At 41.0% G+C, this 19,657-nt stretch overlaps 1 protein-coding gene across 4 annotated transcripts in view; it reads left to right on the top strand.

Moving 5' to 3' along the window:
- The first annotated feature begins 14,197 nt into the window (after nucleotides 1-14,197).
- Nucleotides 14,198-19,657, top strand: part of ACBD5 (acyl-CoA binding domain containing 5) — a 35,203-nt gene continuing 29,743 nt past the window's right edge. The window contains exons 1-3 of one of the 4 annotated variants that reach the window (XM_032237784.1): nucleotides 14,198-14,299; nucleotides 15,206-15,336; nucleotides 15,994-16,155. In XM_032237784.1, the coding sequence (XP_032093675.1) occupies nucleotides 16,065-16,155 (91 nt within the window). In that variant the 5' untranslated portion in view covers nucleotides 14,198-14,299; nucleotides 15,206-15,336; nucleotides 15,994-16,064. The other 3 variants (XM_032237786.1, XM_032237787.1, XM_032237785.1) reach the window with 3 other exon arrangements.

Below are 19,657 nucleotides of genomic sequence, written 5' to 3'. Positions count from 1 at the left end.
CTTACAAGTTAATGTAGTGACCGCTTGAAGTGACAGTGTCACTAAAAAAAGGGACATGAGCATTTTTCATGCTTTTGACCATTGCAGCAACCCGATAGTTACCTGTTCAAAATTCAGATTCTTGGCAACTGACCCGTATTTATGATGGTTGCAATGTCCTAGGACCATGTGATCACCTTTTGCACTCTTCTGAAGAGCAAAGTCAATGGGGAACCCCAATTTATTGAACAACCGTGTTATTAACAACTGCAATGATTCACTTAACAACCATGGCAAGAAAGATCATAAAATTGGATCTGCAATTTGACTTCCTTAACATCAGAAATCACAAGACTCTAAGATCAATTTTTGTTATAAAAATAACCAAGCTTTATGTTCTTTACAGGCTTAGCAATATCACAAGATTTGATCCATATGATTTATCAGTAACCTATGACTATCACTAAGTGTTGTATCTTATAATTCTTGATGAATGTATTCTATTTTATTTTTCTTTATGTACCCTGAGAGCATATGCACCAAAGACAAGTTCCTTGTGTGTCCATTTAAATTGGCCAATAAAGAATTCTATTCCATTCTAATTACAATAGCAACAATAACAATAGAATTCACATTAAAGATTATCTGCAGGATTCTGATACACTCCAGAATGCCTAATCATAAACAGTGAACTTTTGGCTAGGTATGATCGACAAACCTGCCTGTATTTAAGGCTGGGAATATCCATGAAAATTTATTTATTTATTAAATTTATATGATCACCCAATTCACTCATGGTTACAGAAACAAAACCCCAACGCAAACCCAACAACTCCCTGGCAACAACAAGCACTTGATGGGCTCCAATCATCCTGGTGTCCTTGGGTCTGCTGGCAGAACCATGTCTTCAGGCCTTTTGAAAGAGTTTTAAGGTGGGGTTAACCTTATTTCTGTAAGGTTGATATTCCTCAGGATGGGAGCTATCACAGAGAAGACTCTTCTTGATACCACTAGATCAGGAGTGTCAAATTCAAGGCCCGCAAGCTGAATCTGCCCCATGGGGTGCTTAGATCTGGTCTGCGGGGCCACCCTGGAAACAGAGAAGAACTGGTCTGCGGTGCCTCTGCCAGTGAAAACAAAGCTTGGGAGAGCCACATGCAGCCCTCCCGGGTTCTGTTTTCCCTGGCAGAGGGTTGCAGGCAGCCATCCCAGCTGAAAATGGAGATTGGGAGCCTGTTTTTGCTGGTAGAGCGCTTGAGCCATCACAGACACCCCCGACTCACCCATCATCCCCAAGATCAAACAACCTTGATGTGGCCCTCAATGAAATCGAGTTTGACACCCCTGCACAGATGGATCTCCTTAGATGAGAAGACCCATAATATCTCCTTTTTTACCCTGGTGTAATTGGTAGGTTTGATTTAGAAAAGGGGGTTTCTTCAAATAGCCTGCCCCAGACTATGTAGGGAGATGAGAAATAATATCTTAAATTGAAGCCAGAAGCAAATCAGCTAATAGGGCTCCCACAAGAGAAAAGACACATGTGCAAATCTAGATGTGCAAATCTAGATTTGCACAAAACCATGTGGGCCATCACATTTTGAACCAAACTGAAGCTACCAGACTCTTTTTCGAGGGCACTCCCTTCTAGAGCATATTGCAGTAATCAAGACAGGAAATGGTTAACTAGTTATTACTTAATGTAAACCCAAATAACTAGGCTTGAATAAATGAAACATGCTGAAGAAGCCATTGAAACTTAAACTAAAACCCAAGAACATTATGCTCCGGATTTGTGTAAATCACAATTTTATGGTAAACCCAATTACCTCCAATAGACCGATTAGATCCCACAGATTAGGCCTCCTCCGAATTCCATCCGCTGGCCAATGCCGGCTGGCAACTACCCGGAGGAGAGCCTTCTCTGTGGCTGCTCCGACCCTCTGGAACGAGCTCCCCATGAAGATTCGAACCCTCACCACCCTCCAGGCCTTCCACAAAGCTCTTAAAACCTGGCTGTTCTGACAGGCCTGGGGCTAAAGAGCTTTTGCTCCCCCCCCTCGAATGGTATGGTTGTTGTGTGCTTTTAAATTGTGTATTGTTTTGTTTGTCTTTTTATCCCTTATCTGTATCCCCTTCCCTGACTTGGATTGTGAGCCGCCCTGAGTCCCCTCCGGGGAAAAGGGCGGCATATAAGTGCAATAAATTCAATTCAATTCAATTCAACCCAAGGGGAGTTTGCCAAACTAGCATAGATTTTTCTGTCAGTCCCAGTATTCTCTCCCCTCACAAGAGAGGAAAACAACCCTTTTCCTGTCTTTTCCACTAGACAACAGAAAGACAATTTACCAGTACCAGGGTGCTGCCCCAGCAATATATAGCTAGTGTAGGAATTAAGAACTGTCACCTTTAAGAAACTACCTCATGGGAAATGTAGGCAGAGACTGCCTTATGGGAAATGTAGTTCCATGACATGTGATCACATCTGTGTTTCTGATAGGCCACTGGGACATTCTGCCACGTGAAAAGTTTGTAGCTGGTCTGTTTAAATGCCTTTGTGAACCAGAATAGTAGGGTTGTATCTCCACTCAGCAAGGGAGTGAAATCATCATCTTTTTACACATGATGGGACAGATTATGGAAAGTCAGAAATATCTTAACACTAAACTGTAAGTTTTGCTATTAAGAATGCCTGATAATAAACTTGATCTGAATAAGATTCCTAAGAGTGGAGTTAACTGCATGCCCCAAGCAAGCTGACAACGTTTGAGGCAGAACAACCAGATTGAATCACAATGGTCTTGATAGATAGTTAGCCTAACACTGTGATAGTGAACCTATCGCACACACATGCCATGGTGGTACGCAGAGCCCTCTCTGCAGGCATGTAAGCTGTTGCCCCAGCTCAGCTCCACTGTGCATGTATGCACAGCTGATTTTCAGGTCTCTGCTATATATGTGGGGGCATGCGGGAGATGCGCATGCATGCATGGGAAGGGATGTTTGCGCACATATGCATGGGAGCACAGGGGGGTGCAACACACAAACATTCCATTTTTGGTCCCAGGAGGCTGCAGGGAGGCCTGCTACACCCAAAATGGGGCGCTGGGAGTCCCACACGCATGTGCAGGGAGTTGGAGCACATGGGTATGTTGCACATGCATTGTATTATGGGTGGGGGTGTGTGCGCATGCACAGTTTTGGCATGCGACAACAAAAAGGTTAGCCATCACTGGCCTAACAAGTTTAGTCATTTGATACACACACACACACACACACACACACACACACACACACTTGCTATTTTCTCAGTCTGAGAATCCAGCTGCCCAGGCTGGATGGAAAATTGATTTAGCAAATAAAAATATTTACCATGACATACATCCACTCCTCGTTTAATGACTGAATTCATTTTAACAATCAGGTAGTTAAATGAAATGGACAGAAAAAGAGATACTGTGAACATGATCAGTTGCTGCCTCCCACAACAAAGTTTTCTCATATATCTGTGCCAGCATTGCTCTTACTCTGATGTGTAAAAAATTTGCAAAATTTGGTTGCAAATATGTGTGTTGGTCATGAAACAAGGAGTGAGGACATTCTTACTATGGTTAGTTGCAAGTGGGAAAGAGCCCTAGTGTGATTTGTTGCTTTAATTTAGCATGTTATGTGAGTAGTCGCGTTGTGGCTTTCCAGACATGATTTATTGCCAAGTTATATACATGGAAGAAGCCAGGAACAGAAGCTGAGCAATGGTTATCTTATCCAAGTTAGGCAAATATTTCTGTTTACTTTTCAGGAACATGTTGAAAATTTTCTGGACAGACTGATATGTATTAGATGAAGATTTTATTATGCAGTCATGCTTGCCTCATTTATGGAATGATGTGAAGGATCCAAATGGCGTCTTCCAATTGTAAACTAACTGTGTTTTACAACATGGATGCTTTCAGATGGGGCATTTACTTGGATTCACTTTGCTTCACAGAATTCTTTTTGGCTGCAAGAAAAATGGGAGGATTCCAAATGCTGGTGTCTTTTATTTATAAGCTCTTGTGTTTTCCCATTACTTTTCCATTATTTTCCTAACCAGAAATAGAAAGAATGGGAAATTGATGCAGGAAAAACACTTATCAAAATGTTTCTGTAACAATTTTTCTTCTGATTTACATTTTGAGAGGAAAGACCATAAAATATGGCTCAACGAAAATTATCATAAGCATTGTTCCAGGATTAAACACAGAGGAGATTAATATTTTAGTTTAATTAAAATGTAGAGTGTAGAAAATTGCAGTGTCAGGACGGACGAACACCATGTATTCATTTCTGTGTGTTTTCTAACTTAAATTCAGCTTCTCCCTACACATAAAACTAGTGAATATTGCCCTCACTAAAGCATTTTAATTGAACAATAAAAAATTTCAGTAGACCATGCACTGTCTGGAATTACAAAATACACATTCCTCCCCTAAAAAACTCCCTGGGTATGTCTTGATCCAATTTGTGAAAGCAACAAAATATACCAGGGAAAATTCTGGAACAAATTATGATGCCAACAATTTGTAAATATCAAATAATGATGTATTGTTTGGCAGGAGTTGCATGGACTTATCAAGAATAAACAACGCCAAACCAATCTGATCTTTTTTTGATAGAGTGACTAGTTTAATTATCCATTGAAATGCACTGGTCATAGTGAACCTTGATGTCATCAAAGCAATCAATGGAATTTATCATAAGATTCTGAGAAATAAGAGGACAAAAAGTATGGTATATTATCATTCAGCTAGTTAAACAGTGTTACCCCATGAGTATATAGTAGATCAGTGGTTCTGTGTCAGGTTCTGTGATGTTCTACAGCAGGGGTGTCAAACTCACATCATGGTGGCATCACATGATGTATCGGGACTTTTTTCCCCTTCACTAAACTGGGCATGGGCGTGTCCAGCATGTGACACAACCGGCCCACAAGCCGCGAGTTTGACAGACCTATTCTACAGGATTCCACTTTAGTGCCTATGATATTCAACATATTTATACACGACTTGAATTACTTTGACAAAACAAGGGACAAGTAAGATGGATTTCAGAAGGGACAAATGTGAAGTCCATATTTGGGTAGGGAAAAAATGAAAGGCATGAGTATAGAATGGTAAAATTTAATGGACAGCACAACATGCAAAAACTATCTTGTTGCTTTGATAGATCACAGGCTGAGTATGAATCAACCATTTTGCTTATACTTGCAAAATAATAATAATTGAAAAATAAAATACCCTGAATATGAATTTCACGATTTTTCTTTTCTATTCTGGGTTGATCAAAAACATATATAGCACATTAGATGCTGTTCTTGGCATTGCATTTTGGAAAAGTGAGCGTGTCCAAACCAGTGGTGGGTTGTCAATTTTTTTACTACCACTTCGATTGTATTCTCGTGCACGTGCACAGCTTCTGTGCATGCACAGAAGCAGGTGGACAGAGCCCACCACCACCGCTACTACCAGTTAACCCGATCCAGCCCGAACTGGGAGCAACCCACCTCTGGTTCAAAGGATAACAATTAAGATGATAAGGCATCTGGGATTTTTTTAAAAACCTACTAGGAATACTTGGAGATATTGGATATATTTAGTGCAGAGAAGAAAAGGCTATAGAGCTATTGTATGGTACTATCTTAAAATAACTGAAGCTCTGCCTTATTAAAAAAAAAACAAGGCATAATTGTTTAGATACTGTCCGGAAGACAAAACAAAAGGAGATTACAAAGAAATTGAGTTTGGCTGGCTAGGAAAAATGTCTTAATGGTTAAAGTTGCTCAGCACTGGAAGGTGGTATGGGAACCTTTTAAACAAAGGCTGGATGGCTGTCCATCAAAGTTACTGCAGTAACAAATTCCTGTACCAAGCATTGTATTGAACTAGATGATATTAAGAACCTCTTCTAGCACTTACATCCTGGGATTCTATGATAAATATTATTATTCACTATGATTGCTAAACAGGATCAGTCCACTGTTAAAGACTCATTGTCTTTAGGATCCAGCTTCAAGCCGACAAGTTTATGTCATTACATTTCCATATGATGCGTAAGTTGATTAGTCTTTTCCATCCACCCTACTTTTAAAACTGCAACCTTTTAGGAGAGTACACCAAGATCTATTTTACATAATAGAACCAGTTTTGCAATTGCCACTAATTGGGATTTTTGCAAGTGACTGCTGCGGGAGAGAAGTGGAGGATTCTCAAAGAGCCTTGAAACAGAATGTCCTGTCACAATCCCTTTGATGTTCTTTCTGTATGAAAATGCAATCTGTATGAAACCATAAGTAAACCAGATGGTGAGATTTTGTAATCAAGACTTCCATCCTAAAAGTGACTGTGTACCAATTATGGAGCTCTGCAGTCTGGGCAACACAATGAAAACAATTTCTAGCACAAAACTGATGCTTTGCTAAAAATTCCCTTAGTGATGTTGTGACTTTAGGATCCTATATGTGGTGTGTGTGTGTGTGTGTGTGTGTGTGTGTGTGTGTGTGTGTAAGCTACATGTAATATATGTGCTAGGCTCATGAAGCAGTTTTGAATCCTATATGGAAAAGATGATGCCAAATGTTCAAGGTGTTAGAAAAGGAACAAGGACATTAGTGTTGGTGTGATGTTCCCTAGTTGGGTACTGAAACATTTGCAAGAAAACAAAGCTCAGAGAACACCTAGGACTGTAGTGCTCCTCCTCCTCCTCTTCCCTCTTCCTTTTCCTCTCTTCCCCTCTCCTTCTCTATTCTACAAAATCCACTCTCTTCTAGCATTGATGATGTTCCCTAGTTGGTTCATGAAACATCTGCAAGAAAACAACCAAACTCAGAGAGCACCCAGGACCTCATAGGCCTTCTCCTCCTCCTCTCTACAGGTCCCTCCCCTTCTAAAACTGATGATGTTACCTACTTGGATAATGAGATTTTCTACAAGAAAACAACCAAACTCAGCATCAAGGACCCCACAGTCCTCCTCCTCCTCCTTTCAACAACTCCCCCCTTCTCTTCAAGCACTGATGATGTTCCCTAATTGGGTAATGAAATGTCTGCAAGAAAGCGATCAAGCTTAGAGAACACCCAGACTCCTCACCACCATTCTTATGCCCAAGGTTGTTTGGGGTGTACATTTCATAAGAAAAAACAATGGACGCCCAAGAATAGAACTGTCCTGAAGCTCAGACAACTTCCGGGTTTTCCAGGCCTTTTTGGACATGGGAGGGTGATTTATGTGGATCTTTTTTGGGGGGGTTCAAGAGGGCAGCCTCTCCCTTTTTTTCCTTCTTCCACCACTCCTGATGGAGATACAGAAGCCGCAGAAGGAAACAATAAAAAATAGCGGCAAGGACGGGCATCTGTGTGAAACCATTTGCTTTCCTTCCACAAAGCCCATCTATGGACATTGTTGCTTCAGGAATCTGGAGAAGGTTATTTTGCATCCATTTCTAGATCTCCCCACCTCTCCCCGGGGTTCATTCTCCTCCTTGCCAAAATCCAGAAAGTCTTTGCTCAAAATTCATGCTGCAATATATTTTTTCCCTGCATCCAGAGATTTCTTCCTGCGTCACTTTTTCCCCATGGGTGGAAAGCGCAGCCTAGTGTGGGTGAAGGCAACTTTGCATATGCAGGATCAGCTCTGCAAGGTGGGAATAGAATCCTAGGGCTGGAAAGGACCTTGGAGGTCATCTAGTCCAACTCCCTGCTCAGGCAGGAGATCCTGTGCCATTCCAGTCAAGTGGCTGTCGAATCTCTTCTTGAAAGCCTCCAGTGATGGAGCACACACAACTTCTGAAGGCAAGCCATTTATCTGGTTAATTTTTCTGTCAGGAAATTTCTCCTCAGTTCTAAGTTGCTTCTCTCCTTGATTAGTTTCCACCCATTGCTTCTTGATCTACCCTCAGGTGCTTTGGAGAATAGTTTGACTCCCTCTTCTTTGTGGCAACCCCTGAGATGTTGGAACGCTGCTATCATGTCTCTCCTAGCCCTTCTTTTCATTAAACTAAACCTACAACCATTCTTGGTATGTTTTAGCCTCCAGTCCTGTAATCATCTTCGTTGCTCTTCTCTGCAGTTTCCAGAATCTCAACATCTTTTTTTGTATTGTGGTGACCAAAACTGCGGCATCCCAAATGTGGTATCATCAAGGCAGCATAAAACAGTACTAGAACTTCACATGATCTTGATTCTACCACTGTTCCCACAGCCTAGGAATGCATTAAAATTGTTGGCTGCTGCTGCTGCACACTGCTAGGTCAATTGAAGTGATTGTCCATTTGGACTCCAAGATCCAAAAGATTTCCCAGTTTACCGCAAATTTTGCAATCTGCAATACAAAAATGGAATATGCAAGAGTCATCTAAGAAGATGCCCATAATTTATTTGTAAGATTTTGTTTGTTTTTTAAAAAGTTCCCACATACTGATAACTCAACAAAGCTTTAACTATCTTTTGTAAAAAATCAGATTAAAGCACCTTTGGGTATCCCCCAATATTTATATTTTCTTAGCACTAAAGATATGGCAGTGCAAAATCTAGGCCAGGGTTTCTCAGCCATGTGTGGATTTCAGTTCCCAGAGTTCCCCAGCCAGCAAAACTGAGAATTGAACTCTACACGTCACGTTGAGAAACACTGATCTAGAACATCCCAGCAGTTCTGGAACATACTTTTAGTGCCATGCATTGCAACAGTCCATCTAAATCTCATTGCCAAATTGCTGGTGCTAACTCCAGGGTAATTTCTAAATTTTAATAATTATGTGATGAGAAATATTTGATGACTCCATTGGACAAATTGTGCATCCTTATGAAATTGCTGACAGCGAGCAGCCGGACCTGGCATGGGATGCAAGAAAAAGCTCAAATAGGGGAGACATGATAGCAGTGTTCCAATATCTCAGGGGTTGCCACAAAGAAGAGGGAGTCAAACTATTCTCCAAGGCACCTGAGGGTAGAATAAGAAGCAATGGGTGGAAACTATTCAAGGAGAGAAGCAACTTAGAACTGAGGAGAAATTTCCTGACAGAACAATTAATAAGTGGAACAGCTTGCCTCCAGAAGTTGTGAATGTCCCAACACTGGAAGTCTTTAAGAAGATGTTAGATAGCCATTTGTCTGAAATGGTGTAGGGTTTCCTGCCTAGGCAGGGGGTTGGACTAGAAGACCTCCAAGGTCCCTTCCAACTCTGCTATTGTATTATTGTATTATTCAAATAGAGAAGGGGGCACCGTGAAACTTTGAGATGTGCCCAGTGGTGACTGGCAGCCGGAATGAAGGCGGCACAGAAGTAACTGGGTATCATGATTTGTCTTATGACATTTATTAAGAATAAATTATGAATCAAAACTAAACAAGTCCAGGAAGCCGCCTTCTGTTTCACAGTCATGTCATTGTGAAGCTGGGTGTGGTGCCAGGCATCGGGAATGAGATGCCCTCATGGATTTGCCGTATGTTCAGAGGGTTTTGTAAATGCTCATGGTCCACTTCTTTTTTTAAAAAAAAAATATTTTGATGAGTCTGTTGGGGAAAGTCAGCTGCCCGTAGCCATCTGCAGGAGGGAGCCTCTAAATTGATGTTTCTCCAACTTGGTGACTTTGAGGTGTGGGGACTTCAACTCCCAAAATTCCCAGCCAGCCTGCCCAGATTAGTTCGGTTTGGATTAATGGGTTGTTGGTTGACACAGCTGAGCATCAAGTGGTTGTGGCTCATTCAGAAATTTTCCGGTGAAATGGCTGGATACCACTTTAGTCGTTGACTTCAGATCACACAATGGGAGATTGTTAGACCTTCCCAAGTCTGATCTCCCAGGCAAGTAAAACCCTCAACTCCATTTGGTTGAAGCGAAAAGATACTTTTACTAAGAGATGCTGATTGCAGGACAGGCAGGTGGAATCGGAAGTTCCAGCACATCAATTCAGCACTAACTGCTTGGTTCCCTCAACCCTCCCCCCGTTGTTCATTCAAGGGCAGCCAATCCAGCACCACTGAGATTTGGGAAGTGCTGAAGTGTTCAAGCTGGTGAAATTCCATTCTCAGGTTATGCAGCCTTGAAGGTGTTGGCATGGACTGTTTTCCAAACTACTCTGTTCTTCCTCAACTGTCAATTCCCCCCTCCCAATTTCCTATCATAAAGACAGACGGCTCCTCCGTGTGTGATGCTTCTGCGGGCGGGTGGGTGGAGTCTCTCACCGCCGCTACTACTGGTTCGCCCGATCCAGGCTGAACTGGGAGCAACCCACCTCTGGATAGGTCCAAAGTGACACAGCCACCTCTTGTGAGTATTCCCAGTAATAGAACTCACTATGCCTATTGCAGGAGGAAAAGCCACCATTTCTTGATTATTGGTCCAAAGTCACTCAGATGGCTGTTGTGAGAATTAAATAATTCACCCTCTCCTTCTCATTGGCCCACTCAGTCAGTTCTGCATATTGCATGACAAGAACTCACCATATGTATTGCAGGAATGGAAGTCACTGTCTCTGGGTTGTTGGTCCAAAGTTACACAGCTGTCCACTGTGAGTATTGCATGATTGGTGCTCGCCATCCATTTTCCTACCTTCACAATCCTTTGCACCTTGCAAGACAATCCAGAGATTCTCAGATAAACTGCGGGTGTTACAAAAGGAGGGGGAGAGAATTCTGCTCATTTCCTAAGGAAACATGAAAATTGGACAGAGGTATTGTTTGACAAATCCACCCACAAGGAACACCAGGTTGTACCACCATTATGAAGCTGATTTTTTTGGTATAAGGTTCAACAAAAACTCACATTCTCCTGTTTTTCGGCCCAAAGTCACAAACCTGACTGTCCTTTATCAATTTCCAAAAATATTAACCGTCCCCTGGTTATTCTCCAAAAGTCATGAACCTGAATGTCCTGTGTAATATTCCAAAAATGCTCACCCTCTCCTGGTTATTGGCCCACACTTAGAAATCTGGCTGTCCTGTATCATGTTCCATAAATATTTACTGTCTCTTGGTTATTAGTCCAAAGTCAGAAAACTGGATTTCCTGTATCATATTCCACAAATGTTCACTATCTCCTGGTTATTCTACTACAGACATTTTATGTGAAGACCTGGAAAAGGCTCTAATGCTGGGAAAGATGAACAAAGGAAAAGAGGATGAAAACAAGATAGATGGAGTTAAGGATAGCAATGAGAGTAACTGTTGAAAGACCAGGTTAGGAACAGGTTCTATGGAAGACCATCTAGCTATGTGGGTGCTAAGAATTGATATTTAATTGATGACCTTTAATCAGTCTGCCAAGTAAAATATCAAGAGATATATCAACTTTTATAGAGGCAACATCACTCTCTTCTTGCAATTGCAGCTCCTAGCCACAAGATGACATTATACCACATGTAAACTAATAAAGATTCAGTTGCCACAGATGACAAATTCCAGAGCCAGAGAGTTTAACAGACAAACAAAAGATTTGTTGGCCACAAGGGTCCAATGATGACATATTAACATTACCGGAGCAACTTAAACTGGTTTTATTTCTTCTTCATATTTTGGGAAGCCATAGTTGCTTTAGGGCAAAATTTTGATTTGTCTTTCACAAGTGTGAAAACCAAAATCACAGTATCAAAATCTGGAGATTTACCATTGAATATTGGTGAACAGGGAGGGATTCCACATTGCAAAAGAGGCCAGGAGCCATGTTATTCCAAATTCACAATATTCTTCCTTTTTCCGAAAATGAATCATTTTTCTTAAGCACAATGTTCCTATATTTATTCTTTGTGTTACAGATAGATTATATCAAATCTGCTCTCCCAGTGCAGAAGTACGACATGTACAGTGCTATCTATGTTTGTGTTAACAAACTATGGCTCAGCATGATATACAAGGTGTCTCTTTGTAATATATGCACCAAGAACCATTTACAGATTCTCTACAGTTCATGTATATCATTTTTTTAAAAAGAAATGTACATCGCTTCTACAATTCAAAGAATTACTTATCGTATATTTGCAGAATATGAATATGATAATGGTCCTTGGTGGGAGAAAGTGGCAAGAAGGTGACAAGCAGCAGGGAGAAAGCAGACCTACTTAACTTGTTTTTTGCATCCATCTTTACACAAAGGGAAAAAAGTCCAACCTATTAAAAACAGCACCACCAAAAAAAAAAAAAAAAGGAATACAAGTTAAAATAGGGAAGCAAATGGTAAGTGAGCACCTGTCTACCCTAGACGAGTTCAAATCACCAGAACCAGATGGATTACACCCCAGATTCTGAAGGAACTGGCAGACGTGATCTCAGAACCACTGAACTATATATTTCAAAGATCCTGGAGCATCAGGGAACTGCCAGAGGACTGGAAAATACCTGATGTAGTTCCCATCTTCAAAAAAGAAAAGAAAAATAGACCCAGGAAACTATAGACCTATCAGCCTGACCTCAATACCAGGGAAGATTCAGGAAAAGATAATCAAATAACAAATCAGTGAACACCTAGAAGCAAAGTAATAACCAAAAGCCAACATGGGTTTGTCAAAAACAGATCATGCCAGAGCCAGACAAATCTTATTGCATTCTTTGACAAAGTGATGAAATTAATAGACCAAATGAATGCTTGGGATATAATTTACTTGGACTTCAGTAAGCCATTTGATAAAGTAAACCATAATCTACTACTTGATAAGATAGAAACGTGTGGATTAGACAATATCACCATCAGATGGATTCATAACTGGCTGACCAACCGCATTCAACGTGTAGTAGATGGGAAACTCATCAAATTTGCAGACAACACCAAGCTGGCAGGAATAGCCAACACTCCAGAAGATAAGCTTAAGATACAGAAGGATCTTGATAGACTTGAACATCTAACAAAATCACCCAGCCAGCTATCATGCCTAAGGCAAGACTAGAACTCACAGTCTCTTGGTTTCTAGGCCAGTATCTTAACTACTACATCAAACTGGCTGTCTATTATATGTGAATTTCCACATTAACTCATACCCTTGAATGTATTGCTTTTAAAGACTGGAATTTTCTTGTAGGCCAAAATACATCTACAGTGCCATCTTCCACTCAAGCTGAATCATGTTTTAGAGGTCAGGCTGACATAGTTTCCCTGGGCAGCAGCTATGAAAAGGTTGCACATTATGATTGGAAGATTAAAGAAACTTTCAAAGTGAGTTCAGGTTGTTTACTCTATGGACACGTGGAGGATGTTTCTGGATAATAATCTCCCAGAATGTTCTTTCAACATCCCTTGAAATTTGCTCGGCATCTCCCACTCAAATTGTGTCACCGTTTGTTTTTTCATGATCTTTCACAATTGGCCAGTGCTGCTGCTTTTATTTTTATTGCTAGAAAATAATGGAATTTCCATGTTGCTGCATCTGCTGCGATTTTAAGGAAATAGATGATTTTAAAGGAAAAATGAGGAATAAGTGATTTTAAGGAAGAATGAGAAAAACAATACAGGTTGGCTAAGGATTTTAAATTTCAGTCGTCCAGAGTTTATTAAGTACATTAAATGTTGCTTAGTGCATTGGTTCCCAAACTTGACAACTTTAAGACTTGTGGACTTCAACTCCCAGACCTCTCCAGCCAGCTCTGGAATTCTGGGAGTTGAAGTCCACAAGTCTTAAAGTTGCCAAGTTTGGGAACCACTGGCTTAGTGAATAGTAACTTGCATTTGTGAGTGGCTTAGATTCGTAAAGAAGCTTAAAATAAGAAAGGAAACACAAAGCAGTTGCTACTTTCATTTTATGTTCCAAGGAACAACAATGCCTGGAATGCACTACCCAACTCTGTTGTTACATCCTCAAACCCCCATAACTTTAACCTTAAGCTGTCAAGAGATCTGTAAGGGAGCATGCATAAGCGCACCAGCGTGTCTACCGTCCCTGTCCTATTATTCCCATTTATTCGTACCTGTCTTCATGTCCATGTTTATCTCGTACATGTTTGACAAACTAAATTAAATTAAATTAGAAAATTCCACCAAAGAGGAGCATTGCAATGAAATGCACTGCGTGCCCAAAGTTAAGAAGCATCCATCATTACATTTCCTAATATATATAAGCATCTAAAGTTCATTATCCAGGAATATGACATCCACACGCTGAGAAAAAAGTATTTTGATTTATTTAAAAAAAAGTAGGGGCGGTGTTTCTACGATAGGCAGGATGTCAGCAACAGGAAGTGCTAGTAAATGGACTACATTACCCAGAATTCTCCTTAGGAGGCGGGACAAGAATGAGTCGAAGGCTACTGTTGGAAGACAATAACAGAAGATCTTGAACCGTGAGCAAAGGCTGTCATCCCAAGGTAGGAACAGTCTTCTCTTGATACAATTTGCAGTCCTTGAATAATGGACGTCGGATGGAAGCTTAGCTATTGTTTGACGCCGCTGGGCCTTCCGCCTTCTTAGGATGACGTTTCAGTCTTGAAAGTTGGAGGAAGGACATTTTACTGCAATTTGGCCTTAATAACTGTCATCTGCTTGCAAGTGGGCAGGTAGAGTCGGCAGCCTGGCAGAGGGGCAACCTTGCCCCTCCAGCTGTGCATAATAGTAATAATAATAATAGGTGAATAATCACTCGTGGAATAAAGCAAGGTATTACTCTAAGCGGATCGCAAAGCTGTCTTGGAAAGGAAGGACGGGAGAAGAAAACTTGGGAGCGTCCAGCTTGGTGAGGGATAAGGGAACGCAGGTCTGCCCGCTATGCAAGCCGCCGTGGGAAATCCATTGGCTAGGTTTGCATCGCGAGGTTGTTAATATTAATTATGAGAAATGACATTCTTGATGATGGGGAGGAGTGGGGAATAAGGGTTACGTTGAAGTTTTGGGTTTCGGTCGGGAGTGTGGACAGGAAAAGTAGAACGTACCGAAATTTGGAGAATGTTGATGGGCTGGGGGGAAAAAATAAGAAACATTTTTTTATTGAAGTTCACTCAATGTCTGTATTTCTCCTATAATCAACTTTTATTGCTGCTTTTATACTGTGGTAATTAGCCAAAGATTGAATTTAACTTGCCTAGATAACTTTCTTTCCTGTGCGTTTGGGAATTGAGTTTAAGTTATAAGTCCCGAATCAGAAGGGTACCGATTGTGAAGCTATACGCGCGTGTTGTTTACACGTCGGAAAGCTTCATTAAAAAAAAAAAAATCTATATTGCCTATGGGTCGTCTGTATAACCTGCCCAACTGCAGTCCCCTATCTACAATTTCAGAGAGAAAAGCCCCCTAGACCACAGTGGAACTTCTAAACAAATCTGAATACGATTGGATTGAATGGTTTCGGAGTGTGAGGAGAGATTTTTTTAATATGCAAAGATACAAGTAGAGATAGAAGAAAGAGAAGGTAAGTAACATCCCCCCCCCCCAAAAAAAAACCGCTGGGCTAGAACAATTCCATCCTCATCTCTTGTCATAAGAAATGAGATAGCACAGTAATTCCTTGCCCCGTGCCTCTTTTCTGGTGAAAGGATACGGATAGGGACCCTGCACAAGGAGTGAAGGTGGCCTCCGTGCAACACTAATAAATGGAAGAATCAGAAGACGAAATTTGTGCTATTGGGTGAGAAATCTGGATCAAGTATGGGAAATAAATCCTATTGAATTCAATAGCTCTCGCTCCTTAGCCTGCCCTGGACCAACTTGTCTTGTCTCACCCTTGAATTCTTCTGTCTTCTAGCCAGCAGGAGTAGGGATAGTTGCCGAAGTTAAGTGTACAGGATGGTGCAGGAATAGGACGAGATTGTCTTCTGCTTATAAGAGGGTAGAAGTTTGCGCTCCGTTGCTTTCCGACTACCACCAACTGTGTAGACCCCCAGAAGCATGGGTCTTGGAGAGGGGTGGTCTGGAAACTGGGGGATGCAGATATTGCCGAAGAAAGGCCAAACGGAGAACCGAGGGCGGTGCTGGGCAAAGGACGTGAGAAGCCGACTTGGCTTAAGCGGACTGCTCTTCTCCGTTTTCCCCGCGGCCTTCGCCCTCCCTTGCTCTTTGCCGGCCGCAGGGCCCTCACCCGTCAAGGGAAGCGGTGGTGGCTGTGGCGCGATTCGGCTCGCCTGAACCAGGACTCCGGCCATGGCAGAGACGGAGAACGGAGGAGACAGCTCAGTGCATGAGACTCGTTTCGAAGCGGCGGTGAAAGTGATCCAGAGCCTGCCCAAAAATGGTAAGTAGAAAGGAAAACGATGGAGGTGGTAGACCTGGAGCAAGAGAGGGGTGGGGGTGGGATTGTAAGATGTGGATGAGTCCGATTCCCCCCCCCCCTGACTTTTCAAAATAAATGATGCCAATAATTAGTCAGCCTTGTGTAGTATCAAAGTTAAGCAGAGCTGGACCTGGTCAGAACTCCATTGGCGGATTAAGGCTCCCTGGCTCCCTAAGCACTGACAAATCTTGGTGCCCCTCCTTTGTTCATACAGTACAAATATTTATTGGTGGGTTTTTTTTTTCTTTCTCAACTTTGTGGTGCCCTCTTTGGGGCTGGTGCCCTAAGCACGTGCTTAATCTGCTTAATGGTTAATACACCTCTGTGGGACTCCCTTCAAAGGGCATTGTGACTGGGAAGTGAAAGGCTACACCAGACTACTTAAGTGGGATTGCCGAAGTGGTCAAGGACAACTTGAGGAAGTTTTATGTTAGATCTGGAGTGTCCAAAATAGACTGCTCACTCTAGATAGAAGGAAAAAAAACATCAAACATCTCTCTTCCAATCTGGAATGACACAACGCTCTGGCCCTCAAACCAGTCAGCCATGTTTTAGCTTAGTGTGTTAAGTTAATCCAGTTAGGGTGGTTTACTTATGATTCTGCATATTCTATACAAATTCCCATACATTCATTGAATGGCATTAACAATTAGAATTACATTCATGGTAAGGGTTTTCCCACAATGCTGGAAAATTTTCCATTGGCGACAAACTAGAGCAGTGCACTAGAGCCAAAAAGGTAGCGTGTGCGCATGCACGCACGCTCATCTGGGTCGCAACTCAGAAGAGGAGCTTCCCAGGGGGCATGCACACACCGGAAAATGAATTTTTGGTTTCCGGCTCGCAAATGCACACTGGCCAGCTAGTCTTCTGGTTACTAGCTGGCATACAGGCTCATGCCGGAAAACGGAAGACCAGCTCTTCCAGTTTCCGGCATTGCTGCAGCACAAAGGACAGTTGGCTGACATGCACACATGCACACCAGAAACCTGAAAGGGGAATGAGCAACGATGTACATGCGAAGCAATAGGGCTCCATGTGCCACTTCAGGCATGCGTGCCATAGGTTTGTCATCACAGATCTAGAATTAGGCTGCCACCACATTTGTATAATTACTACAAAGTATGTTTCCAGGCTGAGAATGGACTTGAATCTAAATCCTGCAAATTCTATGTTCAGATAGAATTTATGCTGAAAGTGATTGTTGTTGGAATATAATTCTATACAATTCATTTTAAAGTCAGTAAAACTTCAAATATACAATGATATGCTGAAAGTAAAGACATGTGTATTGACCATAAAATAATAATCTTAAATCTGTACTCAAAAAATATCAGGAAGTTAAATCTTGGCAACTAGACTTTTCCTGTTCCTACGTATGGTTCAATGCTTCTTCTTAGCAAGCTCGTTGGGGAAACATATATTCCAGGGTGGTTTCATTTTTCATCTGATCCGAATAGATTTGTTAAGTGAGGAGGCAGAGAATAAATGTTTCAACTCCTAAATCCTTCTCCTACATTAGTCCCTGTAAGTGTGGGATCTCTATACTGAAAAATGTTTTTTATCCAATTGCCTTAAAGTTACAAGCTAAGCTTTAAAAATTCTTCCCTTAAGCAAAATAGTTAGAAATTCAGAAAAAAGTTCAGTGGGGAAGAGAATGTGGCCAGCGATGAAGCCACAGAGTGTTCGGAATGTCTGTAAAATGTAAAATGGTTAACCCTGAATGAGAACAGCTCTTCAGAATCTAAAATTGCCTTAATTTTAACAACTTCTTTGACAATTAAACAGATGATTTACATTTCAACTAATTCTTGTTTGGCTAGCATCCATATGTCCACACTAGGGTTAGGAATACATTATCCCTTTTCATTTGTGTAGGCGATGGCTTATGGGTGTAACAATATGTATTCAAGTTTCTTGCATTTCTACGCAATCCTTTTTTTCAAACTGCTGGAACAGCACAGGAATTCACTAAACATAATTTGTAGACATTTTAAAAAGTATTTTAAGAAATAATAAATCAATAAATCATTCCATTCCTTCATCTTTGTTTATTAATTAATCACTTGACAGTGGCAAAATGATTTCCTGTGCAATGGTCTAAACATGATTTTAGCTGTGAAAATAATGCCTCCACTTTAATTTTTCTATTTATTTAGAAGAAACTTTATTTATTCCTTCATTAGTAATATTGATTGGTTGGTTTTCTTGTTAAGTAAAGCCATATTTTGGAATCAAAGGCTCCTTTTTCAATACAGGTAGTCCTTGACTTACAACCACAATTGACCCCAAAATTTATGCTGCTGAGTGAAACATTTGTTAAATGGATTTGCCCCATTTTACGACTTTTCTTGCCACAGTTGTTAAGTGAATCATTGCATTTGTTAAGTTAGTAATATGGTTCTTAAGTGAATTTGGAGTCCCCATTGACTTTGCTTGACAGGAGGTTGCAAAAGCTGATCACATGACCCCCGGACACTGCAACCATCATAAATATGAACCACTTGTCAAGCATCTGAATTTTGATCATGTGACCGTGGGGATGCTACAATGTTTGTAAGTGTGAAAAATTGTCATAAGTCAATTTTTCTGGTGCCGTTGTAACTCTGAATGGTTACAAAACGAACTATTGTAAGTCAAGGACTATCTGAATATATGTAAAATTGATGACACAAGTAATTCTTGGAACTATAAATGTAAAATGGGAAGTACTGTATCAACATAAGGTAAATCTGCCATAAGCAAGATGGATGTGATAAACTCCATTTCTAAGATATTGAGAAGTAGCTTAATAAAATAAAAAGAATAGATTAGGGAGTAGTTTGAATAAAGACTTCAGATTTTTAAAATCTCTTTTACTGGCCCATTCTGCCATTATTTTGCAAATAGTCAAAGATCTCCTAGATAGATCTAAAAGAGCTAAACTGCCTAAAGAGTAAAGACAGTTGTGGATTCAAAATTATTAGTTAAATCATAGGGATAAGAGAGGGATGTGGTGGCTCAGTGGCTGAACTTGTCGATCAGAAAGGTTGGCAGTTTGGTGGTTCGAATCCCTAGCGCCGCTTAACGGAGTGAGCTCCCGTTACTTGTCCCAGCTTCTGCCAACCTAGCAGTTCAAAAGCATGTAAAAATGCAAGTAGAAAAATATGGACCATCTTTGATGGAAAGGAAACAGCGTTCTGTGCGCCTTTGGCATTTAGTCATACCAGCCACATGACCATGGAGACGTCTTCGGACAGGCTCTTCAGCTTTGAAACGGAGATGAAAACCGCCAGGAATGTGCAAGGGGAACCTTTACCTTTACTAGGGATAAGAACATTCTGATTAATCATTAGTAGAATAATTGTCATATTTTACTGCAATGTGCTTTGAATTTCTATGTGTTTTGTTTATCACTAGAATTCTGGCTTTTACCCTATGGATTCCACTTCAGATCTAATATGAGACATAGCAGCAATCATCC

This window comes from Thamnophis elegans, chromosome Z, assembly GCF_009769535.1.
Source record: "Thamnophis elegans isolate rThaEle1 chromosome Z, rThaEle1.pri, whole genome shotgun sequence".
NCBI classification, from domain to species: domain Eukaryota; kingdom Metazoa; phylum Chordata; class Lepidosauria; order Squamata; family Colubridae; genus Thamnophis; species Thamnophis elegans.
Note: the sequence above shows the minus strand (reverse complement) of the source record. Positions and strands in the feature narration are given on the sequence as shown.